Source organism: Trichechus manatus, unplaced genomic scaffold, assembly GCF_000243295.1.
Source record: "Trichechus manatus latirostris isolate Lorelei unplaced genomic scaffold, TriManLat1.0 scaffold00133, whole genome shotgun sequence".
In the NCBI taxonomy this organism is placed as follows: Eukaryota; Metazoa; Chordata; class Mammalia; order Sirenia; family Trichechidae; genus Trichechus; species Trichechus manatus.
This window is the reverse complement of record NW_004444069.1, coordinates 5,304,024-5,324,427: the sequence shown is the minus strand read 5'-3', so window position 1 is coordinate 5,324,427 and position 20,404 is coordinate 5,304,024. Positions and strand designations below refer to the sequence as shown.

The 20,404-nt window shown below is 46.5% G+C and overlaps 1 protein-coding gene across 1 annotated transcript in view; it reads left to right on the top strand.

Moving 5' to 3' along the window:
• The window catches only part of LOC101347366 (solute carrier family 2, facilitated glucose transporter member 5), a 41,715-nt gene extending 22,632 nt beyond the window's left edge, over nt 1-19,083 (top strand). Inside the window, exons 6-14 of the mRNA XM_004385177.2 lie at nt 2,265-2,389; nt 12,387-12,539; nt 15,400-15,525; nt 15,617-15,804; nt 16,003-16,113; nt 17,081-17,182; nt 17,550-17,625; nt 18,397-18,524; nt 18,880-19,083. Of these exons, the coding sequence (XP_004385234.1) occupies nt 2,265-2,389; nt 12,387-12,539; nt 15,400-15,525; nt 15,617-15,804; nt 16,003-16,113; nt 17,081-17,182; nt 17,550-17,625; nt 18,397-18,524; nt 18,880-19,083 (1,213 nt within the window). The remainder of the gene's footprint in view (nt 1-2,264; nt 2,390-12,386; nt 12,540-15,399; nt 15,526-15,616; nt 15,805-16,002; nt 16,114-17,080; nt 17,183-17,549; nt 17,626-18,396; nt 18,525-18,879) is intronic.
• Nucleotides 19,084-20,404: the final 1,321 nt, after the last annotated feature.

Below are 20,404 nucleotides of genomic sequence, written 5' to 3'. Positions count from 1 at the left end.
CAGTACAATGTTTCCCATCCATGAGCAAGCTAGAGCTCTCCATTTTCTTCAGAGCTTCTTCTGTGTCCTTCAATAATGTTTCACCATGATGGGTCAAGGAGTGGATTTAGTTTTATTCATCCTGGAACGCACTGTGGTTCCTTGTCTGCGGTTTTATGTCTTTGTCATCAATTCTGGAAAATTTTCAGCCACTAGCTCTTCAAATATTGCCTCTCCTCCACTTTCTATATTCTTTCCTTTTAGAACCCCACAGAGTTGCTCTACGTCTTTTAATCTCTCACAATTTCCATCTTATTATCTCTCTGTTGCTTTCTAGGTAATTTCTGCATTCCAAGCCTACATTCCAATTCATTAATTCTCTCTTCAGCTGTAATTCACCTGCTAAATTTGAAATTTCAATGACTATAGTTTTCATTTCAAAAGGTTTTATGTTTGTTTTAAAAATCTGTTCTTGTTACTGTTTTGTATGGTTTTTGTTCATTCCTATAGTACCATTTTGATTCCCTATTTTATGGCACTAATAATTTTTAGCATTTTACCATCTGTCTAATTCTTTGTCTGAAACTGTGTTGTTGGTATGTGCTGCCTCTTGCATATGGTGGATTGTTCCGTGTGTTTTGTAATGGTGGCACTCCATCATTAGTGTCCCTGACTCTGGACTCCTGGAGAGCCTGGATTGAGGGTTCCCTCCAGAGAAGTTTTGTCTTTGTTTCTTTCAGGTTCTCCAGAGCAGCTACTGGCCCAACTCCAGCTTCAGGAAGCTTATCAGCTTACGGAAATCCCCTTTATTTGTAGTTTGTTAAGGTTTTTTGTTTTGTTTTGAATTACTGTTGTTGTGTGCCATCGCGCCGATTCTGACTCATAGCGATCCTCTAAGACAGAGTGGAACTTCCTCATAGGGTTTCCTAGGCTGTAATCTTTATGCGAGCAGATCATCAGGCCTTTTCTTCTGGGGAGTGTCTGGTGGGTTCGAACCACTGACCTTAGAGTTAGCAGCTGAATGCTTAACCATTGTGCCACCAGGGCTCCTTTTATTAAAATCATAAAACTAGTGGGTATTAAATTTATTGACTTCTTTTGCTGCTTCTATTGAAATAGTCCTCTCTTTTCCCCTAATATAATCTTCTTTTATTTTTGGTGGTGAAAATATACATAACAAAACATATACCATCTAAATTTCTACATAAGTTAGATCATACAATATCTGTCCTTTTGTGACTGGCTTATTTGCTCAGCATGATGTTTTCAAAGCTGATCCATGTAGTGGCATACATCAGGACTTCATTTCTCTTTATGGCTGAGTAGTATTCCATTGTATGGGTATACCACATTTTGTTTATCTATTGTTGAGGGACTTTTCAGTTGTATAATCTTTGTTGTTGGGTGCTGTCGAGTCGATTCTGACTCATAGTGACCCAATGTGACAGAGTAGAAGTATCCCATAAGGTTTCCTAGGCTGTAATCTTTACGGGAGCAGCTTTCCAGGTCTTTTCTCCCACGGAGCAACTGGCAGGTTCCAACCACCGACCTTTTGGTTAACAGCCAAGTGCTTAACCATGGTGCCACCAGGGCTCCTTGTGTAGTCTTTAATATGGGGAAATACATCGAAAGAGTTGTAAATATGCTATTGAATTCATCTTGTTCATATTTATGATTTTTATACCTATGTTGATAAGTGAAGGAGCCCTGGTGGTGCAGTGGTTAAAGCACTCGGCTGCTAACCAAAATGTCAGTGGTTCAAATCCACCAGCTGCTCTGTGGGAGAAAGATATGGCAGTCTGCTTCCGTAAAGATTACAGCTTTGGAAACCTTATGGAGGAGTTCTACTCTGTCCTGTGGGGTCACTATAAGTCAGAATTGACTCGATGGCAGTGAGTTTGGTTTTTTGGGTTGATAATTGAGGCTGGCCTACACTTCTTCTAATGTCCTTGCCCAGTTTGGCAAGACTGTACTAAAATCATAAGTTAGCTTATGACTTCAAAAATCTTTTCCTGTACTTGTAATATGGCACCCTTTTCTCTTCATTCTCACCACTGATACCATCTGAATTGTGGTCCTTTCCATTTGCTCCAACACAGAGAATATTCCCACACCAGGCCATGCCTTTGAGCTGTGTCGGTCTTAGGTCACCGAGAGCTTAAAACACAACAGAAAAGCCCATGTTGGTGACGGGGGAGGCTGCACAGAGGAGACAGTTGACGAATACTTGTTGAATCAGTGAACAAATCCTTAAACCAAACTAACTGATGTTTTGTCCTCTGCAGAAAAGGGACCTTGCTGTTCAACAACATATTTTCCATTGTGCCTGCGATCTTAATGGGATGCAGCAAGGTCGCTGAGTCATTTGAGATGATCATTATATCCAGACTTTTGGTGGGAATATGTGCAGGTAAACAATGCTACACTGTATTGCCAGTCTGTTATTTGGGATGATCAAGGAGGAGGAAGAACAGACTCCCAGGGATCTGAACCAATCTCCGGTCTCTGAAGCATATAAATTCAAGCTGTTCCTTTGCCTCTGCAGTGAAGAAGATGCTTGAACCCCGACATTATTCTTGTGCACAGACAGCATTACTGTGATCCTTACTGTGATGCTTCCTGCAAAAAAAGCTGTTCTTTGGAAGCAGTGAAATACAGAATCTTAGGTTCGGAAGGGTCCTTCCAATCCAAACCCTTTATTTCGATGTTTTCTAAACCACAGGCCATGAACAGTTAGTGGGTAGTGAAATCTGTTTAGTGAGCAGCATTTTTCTTCTTAAAACTGATATAGAATAGAAAGCATGATATGTAGTAAGGGTAAGTGTTGTCTTTTGAAACTTTATTTTCAGTTATTTACTAACATATGTATGTGTGAACCAGGATGCAATGTAAAATGTACTTTTGTATTTTTTTTAGGGGGAGTGGTGGTCAAAAAAGTTCGAGAAGTGATCTAATGTAGGAATCCCTCTACCAAAAAAAGAGTTAATAATAGCAACCTTTCAACTTTTCTGTTGTTGTTGGTTGCTGTCGAGTTGGCTCCCACTCATGGTGACCTCATGAACAACAGAATGAAATGTTGCCCGGTCCTGTGCCATCTTCACAATCGTTGGTATGCTCAAGTCCACTGTTCTGGCCACTGTATATTTCGAGTGTCTGCGAACCTAGGGGGCTCATCTTCCAGCACTATATTGAATAGTATTCTGTTGTGATCCATAGGGTTTCCATTGGTGAATTTTCAGAAGTAGATCACCAAGCCTTTCTTCCTACTCTGTCTTAGTCTGGAAGCTCTGCTGAAACTATGGGTGACCCTGTTGGTACCTGAAATACTGGTAGCATGACCCGTTGCCATCGAGTCAATTCTGACTCATAGAGACCCTATAGGACAGAGTAGAACTGCCCCATAGCGTTTCCAAGGAGTGGCTGGTGGATTTGAACTGCCGACCTTTTGGTTAGCAGCCAAGCTCTTAACCACTGGTAGCATTAAAAAAAAAATAGGGTTTCCAAAGAGCAGATGGTAGATTTGAACTGACGACCTTTTGGTTAGCAGCCATAGCACTTCACCACTGTGCCACCAGAGCTCCACTGGTAGTATAGTATAGTATAAAACCAAACCAAACCCATTGCTGTCAAGTTGATTCTGACTCACAGCAACCCCACAGGACGGAGTAGAACTGCCCCACAGGGAAGCAGACTGCCACATCTTTCTCCCGCAGAGTGGCTGGTGGGTTCAAACCACCAACCTTTCTGTTAGTGGCCGAGGGCTTAACCACTGTGCCACCAGATGCCTGCAGCATAGTATACAGAAACCAAACCCATTGCCTTCAAGTCAATTCAACTCATAACCACCCTATAGGACAGAATAGAACTGCCTCATAGGATTTCCAAGGAGTGGCTGGTGGATTCAAACTGCTGACCTTTTGGTTAGCAACCGAGCACTTAACCATAGTATACTATAGGGCACTTTAAAGTTTGCAAAGGATTTTTCATGGGCACTATTTCACTTATTCCTTAATGCCCACCTGCTGAGAGAAGCTAACGCCTTGTCTGGGGTCTCTCACCTGATAAACCATGGAGCAGGTTTGCAAAGACTGGCTTGTTGCCCTCCAGAACTATTGGCCAGTCTGTGTACTTCGGTGATTGTAGAAATCTCTCCCATAATTGGCTTAAACTAGAGAGAGATGCTGGTCAAAGCCATGTTTCTGCCCCTCCCCACTGTGTCGTCCTTTTGTAGACAGTATTTCCCAGGGCCACACCAGGGGGAGGAGAGCAAGCACCTGGGGAGCCAAGTTTAAGGAGGTGCCCACTCTCAGGGTCATGTAAGTGCAGGGTGGACACCTGGGAGTGAGGCCTCTGGAAAGTTTATGCCCTACCTCTGGCCCTGACATTGCCAAGTAACTCTCATTTTTAAGAGAGTTAGAGCATGAGGTAGAGAATGGGTGATTTGGCCAGATGTCAGCAGCCTCAGCTGGAGTTAACTGACAATAGTAGAGAAGTCAAGTAGCCTTGTGTCAAGAGCAGTAATGAAGAATTGCAGGACTGGGGAGAAAAATAAGAGAACAAGTTTCCTGTAGAGGGAGGAGATCATTTCAAGTGGAAATGATGGGCCCCATAGCAAGCCGGACTTAGTCCGAAGCTTTCCCTGAGAGCACCTGGACATGCAGGCACCTGGTCCTGGCCCTGCTCCCACCTTCAGGTTGGCCCTGCAGCAAGCTCAGCTGTTGCAATAAATAGATGATTCCCGAAGCCATCAGCAGTGAACGGTCCAGTCACTTTCCTGTAGACCAGCCAACAATTCAGAATTGGTTCCAACAGGGAAATACAGGTAGTCCCCAACTTATGGCGAGGTTCTGTCCTGACAACTCCATAGTAAACTGGTTCTGACATAAGTCGAATACTTTTTTTTTTTAGTTTTTATTATTACTGCCTTTTATTATCAATATCTTTATAGATCCGATCTTTATCTATGGGGGTTGGAAACATTACATATAAAGTTACAGATAATGATAACATTAGCAATGTACGTGCTGCAGCATTCTACGTGGTACGTATAACTAATGATAAGCTGTACAAAAAAAATAAAACAGACTGCTATAAGTGGAGTTCGTCGCAACTTGAATACGTGATAAAGTCAGGGACTACCTAGAGTCAGCTTCAATAGATAACAAACCACAGTTAAAGATCCTAACCTTTCCCCTTAAGTAAGCATTACTTTGGGAGTCCCTGGGTGGTACCAAAGGAGCCCTAATGGCACAGTGGTTAAAGCAGTCAGCTGCTAACCAAAAGGTTAGAGATTCGACACTTCACCAAAGAAGACATTCAGGCAGCTAACAGACACGTGAGGAAATGCTGGCCATCATTAGCCATTAGAGAAATGTAAATCAAAACTACAATGAGATAGTATCTCACCCGGACATTACTGGCACTAATCAAAATAAGAGAAAATAACAAGTGTTGGAGAGGTTGTGGGGAGACTGGAACTCTTACGCACTGCTGGTGGGAAGGTAAAATGGTCCAACCACTATGGAAAACAATACGACACCTCCTTAAAAAGCTAGAAACAGAAATACCATATGATCCAGCAATCCCACTCCTAGGGATACATCCTAGAGAAACAAGAGCTGTCACGCAAATAGACGTATGCACAGCCATGTTCATTGAAGCATTATTCAAAATAGCAAAAAGATGGAAACAACCTAAGTGCCCATCAACAGATGAATGGATAAACAAACTATGGTACATACACACAATGGAATACTATGCAACGAAAAAGAACAATGATGAATCCGTGAAATATCTCACAACATGGATGAATCTGGAGGGCATTATGCTGAGTGAAATAAGTCAATCACAAAAGGACAAATACTGTACGAGACCACTATTATAAAAACTCAAGGAAAGGTTTCCACACAGAAGGAAATAGTCTTTGATGGTTACAAAGGAGGAGAGGGTTGGGGAGAGGAAATCATTAACTAGATAGTAGAGAAGTTAAGTAGATAATTAACTTTGGTGAAGGGAAACATAGTGCACAATACAGGGGAAGTCAGCACAACTTGACCAAAGCAAAGTCATAGAAGCTTCATAGACACATCCAAACACCCTGAGGGACTGAGTTACTGGGGCCGAGGGCTAGGGGACCATGGTCGTGGCGGTCATCTAGGTCAACTGACATAACAAAGTACATAAAGAAAATGTTCTACATCCAACTTAAGTGAGTAGCATCTGGAGTCTTAAAAGCTTGCGAGTGGCCATCCCGCTACATCTACTGGTCCCATCCGGAGTAAAAGAGAATGGAGAAAACCAAAGACACAAGGGAAATATTAGCCCCACGGACTAATGGATCACAAGTACCATAGCCTCCACCAGCATGAGCGCATAAGAACTAGATGATGCCTGGCTACCACCACCAACTGCTCTGACAGGGATCACAATAGAGGGTCCCAGAAAGAGTGGGAGAAAAATGTAGAACAAAATTCAAATTAAAAAAAAGACCAGACTTACTGGTCTAACAGAGACTGAAAGAACCCTGGAGACTATGGCCCCTGGACACCCCTTTAACTCTCTTCAGCCAAAGATTAGATAGGTCTATAAAACAAACAATAACACATGTGATGAACATCCTTCTTAGTTCAATCATGTATATGAGACCAAAAGGGCAACACCTACCTAAAAGCAATGATAAGAAGGCAGGAAAGGATAGGAAAAATGGACAGATGGAAATGGAGAATTGGGATGTGGAAGGGGAGAGTGTTGACACATCGCAGGGATTGCAATCAATGTCACCAAACAATTTGTGTATAAATTATTAAATGAGAAACTAATTTGCTCCGTAAAATTTCACATGAAGCACAATTTAAAAAAAAAAAAGGTTAGAGATTCAAGTCTACCTAGAGGCACTTCAAAAGAAAGTCCTGGTGAAAAAAATCAGCCTTTGAAAACCCTATGGAGTACAGTTCTACTCTGACACACATGAAGTCACCATGAGTCGGAGTCAGCTTAACAGCAACTGGGTCTGAGAAACATTAAGCCAGCGATTATCAAAGTTTTTGGTTTCAGGACCCCTTTACACTCTTAAAATTATTGAAGGCTCCAAATAGCTTTTGCTTATATGGGTTATATCTGTCAATATCTACCGTATTAGAAATTACAACTGAGAAATACATGAATTCATTTAAAAAATAATAATAAACCCGTTATTTGTTTTTGTGAAAAATAACTACATTTTCTAAAACAGAAAATGCAGTGAGAAGAGTGGGATTTTTTTTTTTTTGTATTTTTGCAAATCTCCTGGCCAGTAAGTCTGCTCTTGTTTTGTGAGTTAGAATTTTGTTCTACATTTTTCTCCAGCTCTGTCTGGACCCTCTGTTGTGATCCCAGTCAGAGCAGTCAGTGGTGGTAGCTGGGCACCATCTAGTTGTACTGGACTCAGTCTGGTGGAGGCCATGGTAGTTGTGGTCCATCAGTCCTTTGGACTAATCTTTTCCTTATAGCTTGTTTTCTTCATTCTCCATTGCTCCCGAAGGGGAGTATCTTAGATGGCTGCTCACAGGCCTTTAAGACCCCAGACACTACTCACCAAGGTAGAATATAGAGCATTTTCCTCATAAACTGTGTTATGCCAATTGAGCTGGATGTTGCCTGAGAGCATGGTTCTCACAGCCCTCCGCCCAGTGGTTCAGTCCCTCAGCACTCCACAGGGTTTTCAAGGCTGTGATCTTTCAGAAGCAGATTGCCAGGCCTTACTTCCAAGGCTCCTCTAGGTGGGTTTGAACCGCCAACCTCTTGGTTAGTAGTCCAGTACATTTGTGCCACCCAGCGACTCCTACATGTCACATAACCTCTGGAAGTCTTCACTGTTCACTCACAAGAGAACAAGAATGAAAAGGGTAACTACCATCTCAGTACTATTATAAAAACAGTTTTGGCCCTAAAACCAAAAAACCCATTGCCATCAAGTCAATTCTGATTCATAGCAATCCTATAGGACAGAGCAGAACTGCCCCCATAGGGTTTCCAAGGAGCAACTGGTGGATTTGAACTGCTGACCTTTTGGTTAGCAGTCAAACGCTTAACCACTGGGCCACCGGGGCCCCTTCAGACTTATGTCGTTGTTAGGTGCTGTGGAGTCGGTTCCGACTCATAGCGACCCTATACATAACAGACTGAAACACTGCTAGATCCTGCGCCATCCTCACAATCGTTATGTTTGAACCCACTGTTGCAGCCACGGTGTCAGAAAAGGTCTCAGGAGTCCTGGGGTCTTTGCTGATGCTCTGAGAATGCTTGCTAATGTGTAACCCATTTATAGTTAATTCTTTCACATGCCTCCTGGAAGTCAGTGGAGTGTGCAATCTAGCTCCGTGCTAATCAGAAACTCATTTAAAAGCACTCCTATTAACATGAACCTCACAGTTCCCTCTAACAAGGGAGTAAACACCTACTCTGACAAAGAAAATGCAAAGATAAATGTGACCTGGACTTCAAGATGTGGTTCCTAGCTGGTAAAATGGTTTGTGCTTGGCTACTAATGGAAAGGTGGGCGGTTTGAACCTACCCAGCAGTGCTGCAGAAGAAAGGCCTGGTGATCTGCTTACATAAAGATTACATTCAAGTTCAGATTTCAAGATGCTCAGAGTTTACTGATTTGTTCATAGTCAATTTCTTGGTAAGGGCAAGAACACTGAAAACTTTCACTGGCTTGAAGGAATTTCAACCTTAAAAGCCACTTTGTTCTGGCTCTAGTGTTGGACAGAACAGACTGGCCGGGAGAGCCCAGTGAAGTCTTTTTTGTTGTTGTTTTTTAAATTTTCTTAATAACAGTTTTATTGAGATATAACTCACATACTATAAAATTCACCTTTTGAAATAATTTATTTTGTTTGTTGTTGTTAAGAACAAAACATACATACACCAATCCAACAATTTCTACATGTACAATTCAGTGACATTGATTATATTCTTCGAGTTGTGCAACTATTCTCACCCTCCTTTTCTGAGTTGTTCCTCCCCCATTAACAGAAACTCACTGCCCCCTAAGGTTCCTATCTAATTTTTCAAATCGCTGTTGTCAATTTAATCCCATATAGATAGATCTTAAAAAAAACCTAATGCTCAAGGCAGACATTCTTTCCTAGTTAAGCTAAACTATTGTTTGGTTTTAAGAAGACTTCAGGGGAAATTTTTGGCTTAAGGTTTAAAGATTATCTCAGGGCAATAGTTTCAGGAGTTCCCCCAGCCTCCATGGCTCCAGAAAGTCTGGATTCCATGCGAATCTGAAATTCTGTTCTGCATTTTCCCCCAGTGGAGTATTTTTAAGACAAAATAGAGATTGCTTTCCACTAGCTTAGAGGTAATCCTGTCTCTTCATACATACCCCCAAGTTTGCTCTTTAATTATGTCCACAATCCCTTGTGGTTAGGAAGCAACAGTGCTTCTCACTAGGCCTGGTAAATGGTGAGAACAGTGGACCTCAGTAGGTCTCAGCTTCCAGGAGCCCTCCCTTCCTCATAGCCCTCTGGGCACCAGGTGGGCTCAGAGTGCACCCTCTCCCCCAGAGGGCTGCTCCAAAGACTGTTCCTCTTTTCTCTGAAAACCTGAAGGAATTGGTGTTAATGAACTTGTGATTTCTCTTTTGAAATACTAAGCAGAGGTATCCTTGAGCAGAATTGCAAAACAGGAAAACCTAGCCTTCAGAACCCTCCTATCTCAATATTATTATTTAAAAAAAAAAACCAATAAAAAACAAACCCCTTGCCATTGAGTTGATTCTGACCAATGGTGACCCCATGTGACAGAGTAGAACTGCTCCATAAGGTTTTCTAAGCTGTAATCTTTACAGAAGCAGATCGCCAGGCCTTTCTTCTGAGGAGCTGCTGGGTGGGTTCAAACTGCCAATCTTTAGATTAGTAGTCCAGTGCAAACTGTTTGCACCACCCAGTCACCTTAATTAGCTGCTCTAGCCATCACTGACCCCAAACTGTGTTCCCTCGATGTCTCCCTGTGGCCAGGGCCTCCCTCTCAGGCTCTGACTTAGTTCCCTACTGCTGCTGTAACACAAATACCACACGTAGGTGCCTTTAAAGAATAGAAATTTATTGTCTCACAGTTCAGGAGGCTAGAAGTCTGAATTCAGGGGCTGGCTGTAGAGGGAGGCCCTTCCTTGTCTATTTCAGCTTCTAGTGGCTGCCTGCAGTCCTTGTAGATGTACCTGTCTGCATGGTCTGTCTTCCTCTTCCCCGTGTGTGTCTCTGTGTCTATTCCGCTCTCTTTATAACTCTATAAAGTAATTAGATTTAGAAGCCACCCCACTTGAGTAAAGGAGCCCTGGTGGTACAGTGGTTAAACACTCAGCTGCTAACTGAAAGGTCAGTGATTCAAACCCACCAACTGATCTGCAGGAGAAAGATGTGACCATCTGCTTCCGTAAAGATTTACAGCCTTGGAAACCCCATGGGTAGTTCTACTCTGTCCCATAGGATTGCTATGAGTTGGAATTGACTCAATGGCAATGGTTTTGGTTTTTTGGTTTTATACTTGGGTATGGCCTAATTAATAGAACAAAGAACACTGTATTTTCAAATGGGATCACATCCACTAGTATTAAAAAAAAAAAAAAAAATTGCCACTAAGTCGGTTCCAACTGATGGCAACCTCATGTGTGTCAGAGTAGAACTGTGTTCCATAGGATTTTCAGGGGATGATTTTTCAGATGTAGATCACCAGGCTGTTTTTCCAAGGTGCTGCTGGTGGACATGAACCTCAAGCCCAAGGACTACTTCCACAGGTATAGGAGCTAGGATTTCAATGCATATTTTGGGGGGACACAATTCAATCCATAACAGACCCCCTCGTCTTTCTGAGCCTCAGCTTGACTAGCAGTCTGATGATTGGGCTAGTAACAGCCCCTCTGAGCTTCCTTAGAGATTCTCGGCTTCTCATTGGGCTTGTCAGAAAATTAAATGGGATGACAGGTGTGAGAATACTTCCGGACCTGTTAAATTACTCCATCTATTCTTAAGGGGGTCAGCATGAGGGGAAACTGTACAAGTTTAAATACTGGGGATTTGGAAGTACTACATGTATTACAAGGGAGCCCTGGTGGTGCCATGGTTACATGATCGGCTGCTAACCAAAAGGTCAGCAGTTTGAACCCACCAGCTGCTCCGCTGGAGAAAAGACCTGGTGATCTGCTCCCGTAAAGATTACAGCCTTGGAAACCCGATGGGGCAGTTCTACTCTGTCCTATAGGGTCACTATCAGTCAGAACCGACTCGATGGCACACACCAACACGTACAGTGAAACCTGTGACAGCCGGAACTCTATGGGACTGCCTTGTTTTTCCGAGTCTTGCAAATTTTCCACCTTTGACAGTGTGCAGTCTTGCCACTTTTCTACTGCTGGTTTTAGTGGAAAATACTTGAGTTTTCCTTCTCTGACAGGTTCCCGCCTTACAGATTCCCACTTCTGCAGGTTTTACTATATTACATGTTGTTGTTGTTAGGTGCCGTCAAGTTGGTTCCAACTCATAGCGACCCTGTGTACAACAGAACAAAACACTGCCCAGGCCTGTGCCATCCTCACCATCTTTACTATGCTTCAGCCCATTGTTGCAGCCACTGTGTCAATCCATCTCGTTGAAGGGCTTCCTCTTTTTCACTGACCCTGTACTTTACCAAGCATGATGTTCTTCTCCAGGGACTGGTCCCTCCTGATAACATGTCCAAAGTACGTGAGACGAAGTCTTGCCATCCTCACTTCTAAGGAGCATTCTGGCTGTACTTTTTCCAAGACAGATTTGTTCATTCTTCTGGCAGTCTGTGCTATATTCAATATTCTTCGCCAGCACCATAATAGAATATACTCTATACATAAATCTCAGAAATGCAGAGATTCCACGATATATATTAAATTTTTTTACGTTTCTGGATAACTGTCTATAGCTGGTGCTTAAATGTGTATAAATGTGTCTGTGCCTAGGTATGTAATGTGATATGCTGTTCTCAGAAGGTAAAGCTGGTGGGAAGGAGTCCTTGGCCTTTTATTAACAGAGTCTCCCCAAGGAGCAAGTGAGGAGAAGAGTGTCTGGGCCATATTTAACTTTTTCCTCTCTGAGACCTAGGCCAGTTAGGAGGGAAGACCAGAGATCCAGCCTGCCTGGGTTCCCATGGTGACGCCAGTCAAGAAGCAAGGGGGCCTGCTCATGAGCTTCTGTGGCCTGTTTTCTTTTTCCCCAAAATTAAAGAGCTAAGAACTAAAAGAAATGTTTGCTTTCTTTTTTATAGTTTTGGGAAAGTTCTGGCCAGAATTGTGTGATTGCAAAGTTAGAAGACATGTACAGCATTTGAAGACACAGCTTGTCCTGACAGACTAATTTTCCCTGATCATGTTCCTGTTTGAACCCCCCTCCCAGGTCTGTCTTCCAATGTGGTCCCTATGTACCTAGGGGAACTGGCTCCTAAGAACCTGAGAGGGGCCCTTGGGGTAGTACCCCAGCTCTTCATCACTGTCGGCATCCTCGTGGCTCAGATCCTCGGGCTCCGGAGTCTCCTCGCAAATGAAGAAGGTGAGCTCAGAACTGCTCCGGACCCTCGGCCCTCCCTCAGGCCCCCTCTGTTCCGAAGCAGTGGGCACAGGCCTGACGTTTCTACAGCTGGTCTTTTCTCTCTAATCAGTCAGCTCTCCTGGGGAGCCTCAGCCCTGACCCTACAGTGCCTGTCTGGTGTTTGTGGAGGTGGACTGGCTTATGTTTCAGTGCCTCCCACGGAGACTAGGTGGCTCTGAGTCAGCAGGAAGTGCCATGGCCTGCCTTCTGGGGGATCAGCTTCTCTTGGCCTGCTGGGTGGCTGTTGGTACCAGGGCCTGTGGCTCAGTAATGATGGCCACCAGTGTGCCAAGCTCTGTGCTTAGGGCCACCGGGCTCTGTTTCATAAGTGCCTCCCAGAGCCACGACTGCCTGACACTGTGGCCAGCACAAGGAAGCCCAGAGGCAGGGGCCTGCCCCCGGAAGGTGAAGCTGTGCACTGCAGGGTGGGGGTAGAAACCGGACTCCTGAGCCTGCACCACCCTCCCCAAGACATGGGGGCCTGGCTGTAGTAGGTGTGCAGCAACTTGTAGCTGTCATCGTTTTTATGTGACCTCTCCTTTCTTTATCCCATGTCTGGAACCTCTGAAAGGAAAATCATCATTAATAAGGACACAAGTCAAAACGTATAGTGTTTTTCTGGGGCAGGGTCTTTTACACTAACTCATTCAATCCTCCAAACAACCCTATGAAGTATGTACTATTATCAAACCCATTTATAGATGTGTAGCCTTCAGCAGAGAGGTCAGACAATGTGTGCAAGGTGCAAACCCAGCAGCTTGGGCCCAGTGTTTAACCACTGAACAACCTGTGTTGAGGTGCCCACCCTCACTGGGAGCTGGGCCCAGAGGTGGAAAAGCTATGGTTCCCGCTTCAGGGAGCACGTGGTGATGGGCACGTAAACCAGACTCAAAGCAATATAAAGAACCTAGGCGTTTGTGAAGCGTTCTGTGGTACCGGGGAGGGGGAGTGAGTGAATGTTCTGCCCAAGAAGGGGCCTCAGAGAGGGCCTGGGATTGGGGTGTGTGTAGGCCCAGCATTCCTACGTGGGCAGAGGGACAGGAAGTGTAAAAGCCCTGTGTGTTCAGGGAACTGCAAATGCTGTGGTGGACAGCCAGGGCTGCAAACTGGTAGCCAGGCCACCCGGTGTTGGATTACCCAATAAGCAAGGTAAGCACGGGCTTACTTGTACTTACTAATCTGTAGTGAACACTTTCACATTTTTTTCACCACATCAAAGATTCTGCTTCTAGGTACGGCTGGCATCTGTCCCCCAAACCCACAGTTCCTTCATACAGAATCAAAACCTCTTTTCAAATTTACAATCCCTGACAGGGATGGAGTACCCGATCAGCAAGGTAAGCACGGGCTTACTTGTGCTTACTTACTAATCTGTAGTGAAGTTTCACGTTTTTCCCCATATCAAAGATGTGATGAAACCCATGTGAACTTGTTCACTACCCATCAGTAAGTAAGCACAAGTAAGCCCATGTTTACCTTGCTTACTGGGTACTCCGCCCCTGTGGGACCTACTTGTGAAAAATCAGCCCCTGAAAGCCATATGGAGCACAGCTCTACTCTGACACACATGTGGTCACCATGAGGCAGAATCAACTCCACCATAACTGGTAACTGATTGAAGGCGCCTAAACTATTCATTCATTTATTTTTTAACCCTTTCTACTGTGAAATATAACATGCATAAAGAAAAGTGCATAAAACATAAATGTACAGGTAATTAAACAATAGAAACCATGCACCTGTGTAACCACTACCCAGGTCCAGACCTAGCACCACACCAGTCCCCCCGAAGCCACTGTGTGCCCCACAGTCATGCCCCTGTCACCCACAGGGGAGCCTCTGTGCTGACATTTATGATCATTATGTCTTTGCTTTTCCATAGCCTCACCACCTTTCAAAAAACAAACAAAACAAACTCGTTGCCATTGAGTTCATTCTGACTCCTGGCGACCCCATGTGTTACAAAGTAGAACTGCTCCACAGGATTTTCTTGGCTGTAACCTTTATGGAAACAGATCACCAGGACTTTCTTCTGTGGCACCACTGGGTGGGTTTGAACCACCAACCTTTAGATTAATAGACGAACAGAAACTGTTTGTGCCACCCAGAGACCTTTTCCACCTCTTGCAACGATAGAGTTGATCTTACCTACTTCTGAGCTTCCTATAATTGGAGTCACATTGTGTAGACTCTTGTACTAGACATCCTGTTGGTGAGATTTGCCCTTGCTGTGGCTTGCTTCCTTTCCACTGAGGTACAGAATTCCATTTTATGAACACACCACAATTTATTGATCCATTCTAATGTTATGGACATTTTCATTTTTCTGTTTTAGTTTCCAGAATTGGTGCTGCTTTGATGATTCTAGTTCCCCTGTCCTGGTGGCCCAGGGCACACACATGTCAGGGAGCAGAACTGCCGGTGGAGGCTATAAGGATGTCCAGCTTCACTAGATCCTCCAGACTGCCCTCTGTGTTCACAGAACACATTGTGGAGAGTTCCCATTTGCCCACATCCTTGTCAGCACTTGGCATTATCAGAATTTTTCTTTTCTGCCAGTCTGCTAGGTGTGCAGTATTATCATCACTTGTCCCTTCTGTAAGTACTGACTGAGTGTCCACACCTCGTTAGGCCCTGTTCTCGGTGCTGGGACCCAGGGGGAGAACGACAGAGTCCCTGCCCTTACACAGCACTTACTCCATGGACAGAGCATGACTGGTCTGGTGCAGTGCGTTAGGTGAGAGACTTGGGGTGCCAGGAAGGCCACTCCAGGAGGTGACACCAGAGCCAAGACCTCAGGTGGGGATGTGGTCTTTTGCAGGTTGGCCGATTCTCCTGGGGCTGACCGGAGTCCCCGCAGCGCTGCAGCTTGTGCTCCTGCCTTTCTTCCCTGAGAGCCCCAGATACCTGCTGGTTCAGAAGAAGGACGAAGAGGCTGCCAAGAATGGTAATGCTGTTCTGTGAGAGGCAGAATGGGGCTGAGAGGTTGTGACATCTCAGCTCGGTGCCCTCACATGCCCCCTGCCCACTGCCCTTAGCTTTGAAGAGGCTGCGAGGCTGGAACGACGTGGAGGAGGAGATAGAGGAGATCCGGCAGGAGGACGAGACGGAGCGGGCCGCGGGCACCATCTCTGTGCTGAAGCTGTTCAGCATGCGGTCCCTGCGGTGGCAGGTCATCACCATCATTGTCCTCATGGCTGGCCAGCAGCTGTCAGGCGTCAACGCGGTACGGGAGTGAACAGAGGGCCCAGGAGGCCGGGTGGGGTCTGGGGGCTCTGGGGGGGCAGGGACACAAAACCCTGGGCAAAGGCAGGAGTCCAGGCGCACACAGGCACTCCTTCACAGGGCCCATGGTGCAGCAGGCCCCTTGGCACAGACCCTTCCCCTGGCTGGCCCCTCACACCTCTGCCATAATTCATTCCAGATCTACTACTATGCAGACCAGATCTACGTCAGCGCCGGCGTGAAGGAGGCTGAGGTCCAGTATGTGACAGCAGGCACGGGGGCCGTCAACGTTGTGATGACCATCTGTGCTGTGAGTGTCCCAGGCTGTCTCCTGTCTGACACTACCAACTGAGGGGTGTCTGAGAGGGGGCTGCCCACCGAGGAGTGAGTCTGGGCTCTGAGATGGTGATGTGCCCCTCAGTCCCTCATCTGCAGCCTCTGAGCTCTCCTCAGGGCCCAGCCCATCTCCTGCAAGAGCAGCCTACAGCCTCCCCAGAGATGGACGCTCCCGCCCCCGCCCCCTCCCCCTACCGTGTGAAATGCTGCCTCAACTTCTTATATTTGGGGCTGCCAAGCTGTCCAGGGTGCAAACAACCTGTGCCAGGTCCACAGTGTGACAGGAATGAATGGGGCCCTAGACAGGGCAGCATGGTGGCCCTGGCAGTGCCCTCCACTGAATGGCTTCCATGCCTGGGCAGCACCTGGCTGAAGCTCTTTGGCCACCTGTGGAGGACAGAATCTCTGGAGTTCATCCAGATATCCAGCCCCCAGCAGTTGGCGGGAATCCTGATTCGGGGTGTACAATTAGAAGGCCCTAAGGGGTGAAGCCATTGAAGTCTAGGTAGCTTGGGCCCAGTGACACCACCAGGCTTTCCTGCTGGTCATCTAAGGGCACATTCTTGTGCACATACGTGTGCATGCACACACATGCACGTGCATGCACATGTGCATTACATATATGCACACACACACACATTGTGTACACGTACCAACACATTATTACACATTGCCACACACGCACACATACACACGGGCAGCCAGGCCCGTGCACATGCACACACAGGCGGCAGGAACACAGCCCACCTGCCTCTCCACACAGCTGCCCCATCAGAAGAGGATGTGAGGGGTGGGGGAAGTTCCCAGGGAAGGCGGCTCTTCGAAGGCACTTGGACCCGCTGCTCCAGGCAGGGGTGCAGCTGGACGCCAGGGCAGCCGGCCCCCCTCTGGCCAGGGTGCTAGCCCCTGCACCTCCCTCCTCACCACCTCCCCTCCTCCAGGTGTTTGTGGTGGAGCTGCTGGGCAGGAGACTTCTGCTCCTCCTGGGCTTCTCTATCTGCTTCATGGCCTGCTGTGTGCTGACCGCCGCCCTGGCGCTGCAGGTGAGAAAAGGCAGGGCTCCGTGTTGGGGGCTCAGAGTCTGGTGGGAGGTAGCAGACATTCCTGGGAAGGAGAGCATTGTCACTCTCACCCTGTGCCAGTATCAAGAGGACAAAAGATCAAAATGGATTTGTTTTAGCCAATACGGTCAGTCTGACCATGTGCCCCCTGCCCAGTAGCCCATGCCCGCTTTCAGCTGATAACAGTCCATTGAGATGGCGCTAGGGGCCTGTCTTTTCTGGCTGGCCAGAAAGACCCCCCTACCTCGGATCATACCAGTTTGGCCACTGGGGCCCAAGGTTCTTGACGTCCCCCTCCCAGGTTGTCTTGGCTTTGCCATGTGTGACTCAATTCTGTTTCTTCCCGCAGGAGACAGTGTCCTGGATGCCTTACATCAGCATCGTCTGTATCATCTCCTATGTCATAGGACACGCCCTCGGGCCCAGTATGTACCCCGGAGCTGGCCTCACGGTTTCATTCCCTCCTTCCTGTGCCACCAGCCCTAGAAACTTCTGCCTTGAGCTCCTTCAGGAGGTTCCGGGGAGTGCAGAAGGCAGACTTGGAATCTCCTCTCTGCTCCTTCTGTTTCACAGGGTCATTGTTGTTAGCTGCCGTTTAGTCGGCCCCAGACTCATGCTGATGCCATGCACAATGGAATGAAATGCTGCCCAGTCCTGTGCCATCCCCGTGATCAGTGCGGGTCGGGCCATTGTAATCCATAGGGTTTTTATTAGCTGATTTTCAGAAGTAGATCACCAGGCTTTTCTTAGGGTTGCTGGAGCATAACCAGAATGAAACTGTACAGTAACTTGGGGAGGTCAAAGCATGCTCCCCTGTGGGAATAGCCTGGTGAGCCTACAGGAGGTCATTTGGGCATAGTGGTTAAGAACTATGGCTACTAACCAAAAGGTTGGCAGTTCGAATCCACCCGCTGCTCCTTGGAAACCCCTATGGGGCAGTTCTACTCTGTCCTGTAGGGTCACTATGAGTCGGATCGACTGAACAGCAACAGATTTGGTTTTTGGTTTTGGTCTAAGGACATCACAATGTTGTCTGTAAACTCTTGTCATTTGCATCCTCACACTGCTTCACCAGACCAGGAGCCCCTGCTTTCGACTAGAATGCAAGAGCGACTTTCATGGGTAGGGGCTCAAGGACTACCTGTAGGATGGCTACGCCTGCAATAATCCTACACCTTCTCTCTTTCTTCCCCAAGGTCCCATTCCTGCACTGCTCATCACCGAGATGTTCCTGCAGTCCTCTCGGCCGGCCGCCTACATGGTGGGGGGCAGCGTTCACTGGCTCTCCAACTTCACCGTGGGCTTGGTCTTCCCCTTCATTCAGGTATTTGGGGGCCCCAAATTCACAAATCCTCAAGCAGTTCCGGTACCATTTGCCATTGAATTGACTCCAACTTATGGTGACCCCATGAGTGTCATAGTACAACTCTGCTCCATATGGTTTTCATTAGCTGATTTTTCGGAAGTAAATCACCAGGGATTTCTTCCAAAGTGCCTATGAACCTCCAGCCTTTTGGTTAGCAGATGAACATGTTAACCATCTGACCACCAGGACTCCCAAGCAGTACAGTGAGACCCATTTGAGAAAGTATATGGGCTCCCCACTCAGGCGAGGAGCTGGCAGCTGCAGGGTCAGGAAGGCTCTTCCCACATGGTTCTTGCCTGCTCTCTCCCCACAGGTCGGCCTGGGGCCTTACAGCTTCATCATTTTTGCCGTAGTATGTCTTCTCACCACCATTTTCACTTTCCTGATTGTCCCCGAGACCAAGGCCAAGACATTTATAGAGATCAATCAGATTTTTGCCAAGAAGAATAAGGTGTCAGAGGTACACCCAGAAAAGGATGAACTAACGGATCTTCCACTTTCTACTTTTGGACAGTAACTAGGGGAAGAGAAGCCTGTCATGTGGGTCTTTGTGGAATTTCCCCCTTTTCCTTTTCTGACTTCTATTTGTCCAGAAAAGGGCAAATACAGTGTGGAATGCAGGCCTCATCTCTGGCCTCCTGGCCCAGCTGGGAATGTCCAAATGGCGTCTGTGCTGTTCTCAAAGTCAGGCTGTCTCTCTCCAGACTGACTAGTCACCGACCCTGAGTTACAAAGGACGGCTGCTCCTCAACCCGGTTGGGGTAGTCATTTTGTGGCTTCTGCACCAACTTTGATAACAAAAATAGTTATTATAGTGAAGAGATGGAAGGAATCGACTTCTGCCAAAGAAACCAAATCTTCTCCAATCCCAAGGATCTTCCAGGGCCACCGTCGTTTGTTCAACATCCTCTTATCAAAGTCTTCTCCAGAAAAACCCATCTGGGAAAGTGAGATGTCCACCAAGAAGATGTCTAGAAGGTAGGAGACCAGGTCCCTATGGAGACACTGATTAAGTCAGAGATCATTTGTTCTAAATTCTACTGATAGAAGAAAATGGAATTGCTTCAATAAAACACATTGGATCACTTTTAGCCGTGACATGCTTCCTTCCTATGAGCAGATAGAAGGCAGGCGGGCCGTTTCCCTTCTCCTTCAGGCAGTTTGGCTGAACAGGGATGTCAGCTCCTTGAACAGGGGTGTTGTCAGTGCCTGGCATGGAGGAGGCACTCAGTATTTGTTGGAAGAAGGAATGAAAGGAGAGAGAAGGGGGTAGCCAAGCTGAGATTTTTGCAGTGTGAGACCAGAAAAGCCTCTGCGTGTCTTCAGGTGCACAGTGAAACTAAGGGGTCTTGAAGGTGAGATGAGGGAGGAAGGAGGGAGTGCCCCACACCCCGACAGCAGAGCTCCAGACTTTCCTTAGAGATGCGAGAGGGTGGGTGTGCATAACAGTATGGAGAAACACTGAGGTGTAGAAAAGGGAAGTGCACGGACAGCCGGCTGAATAGCTCTGGCAATAGGGAAGGTTCTTCCCCGGGAGTCATGGAGCAGAGGTCAGAGGCCGGAAGGCCAGCAGTGGAAGTTGGGAACTGCTCTGTGTGGATGGAATATGGATTTAACAGCCAGTGAACTGAACAGCTCACAAGAGTAGTGAGGGCCCAGACAAAGTCAGTAGTGTAAAGTTGTGGTTGAACCATCCTTGACTGGCAGCAGGGCTTGATAATGTGGAAGGGGGCACAGAGGAGCCAAAGATGAAAACTCTCAACGCTGAGGAGTGATAAGATTGGAATGTAGGAGGTCAAGGGACTGATGGGTCATTACCATTCAGCTAACATTAACTG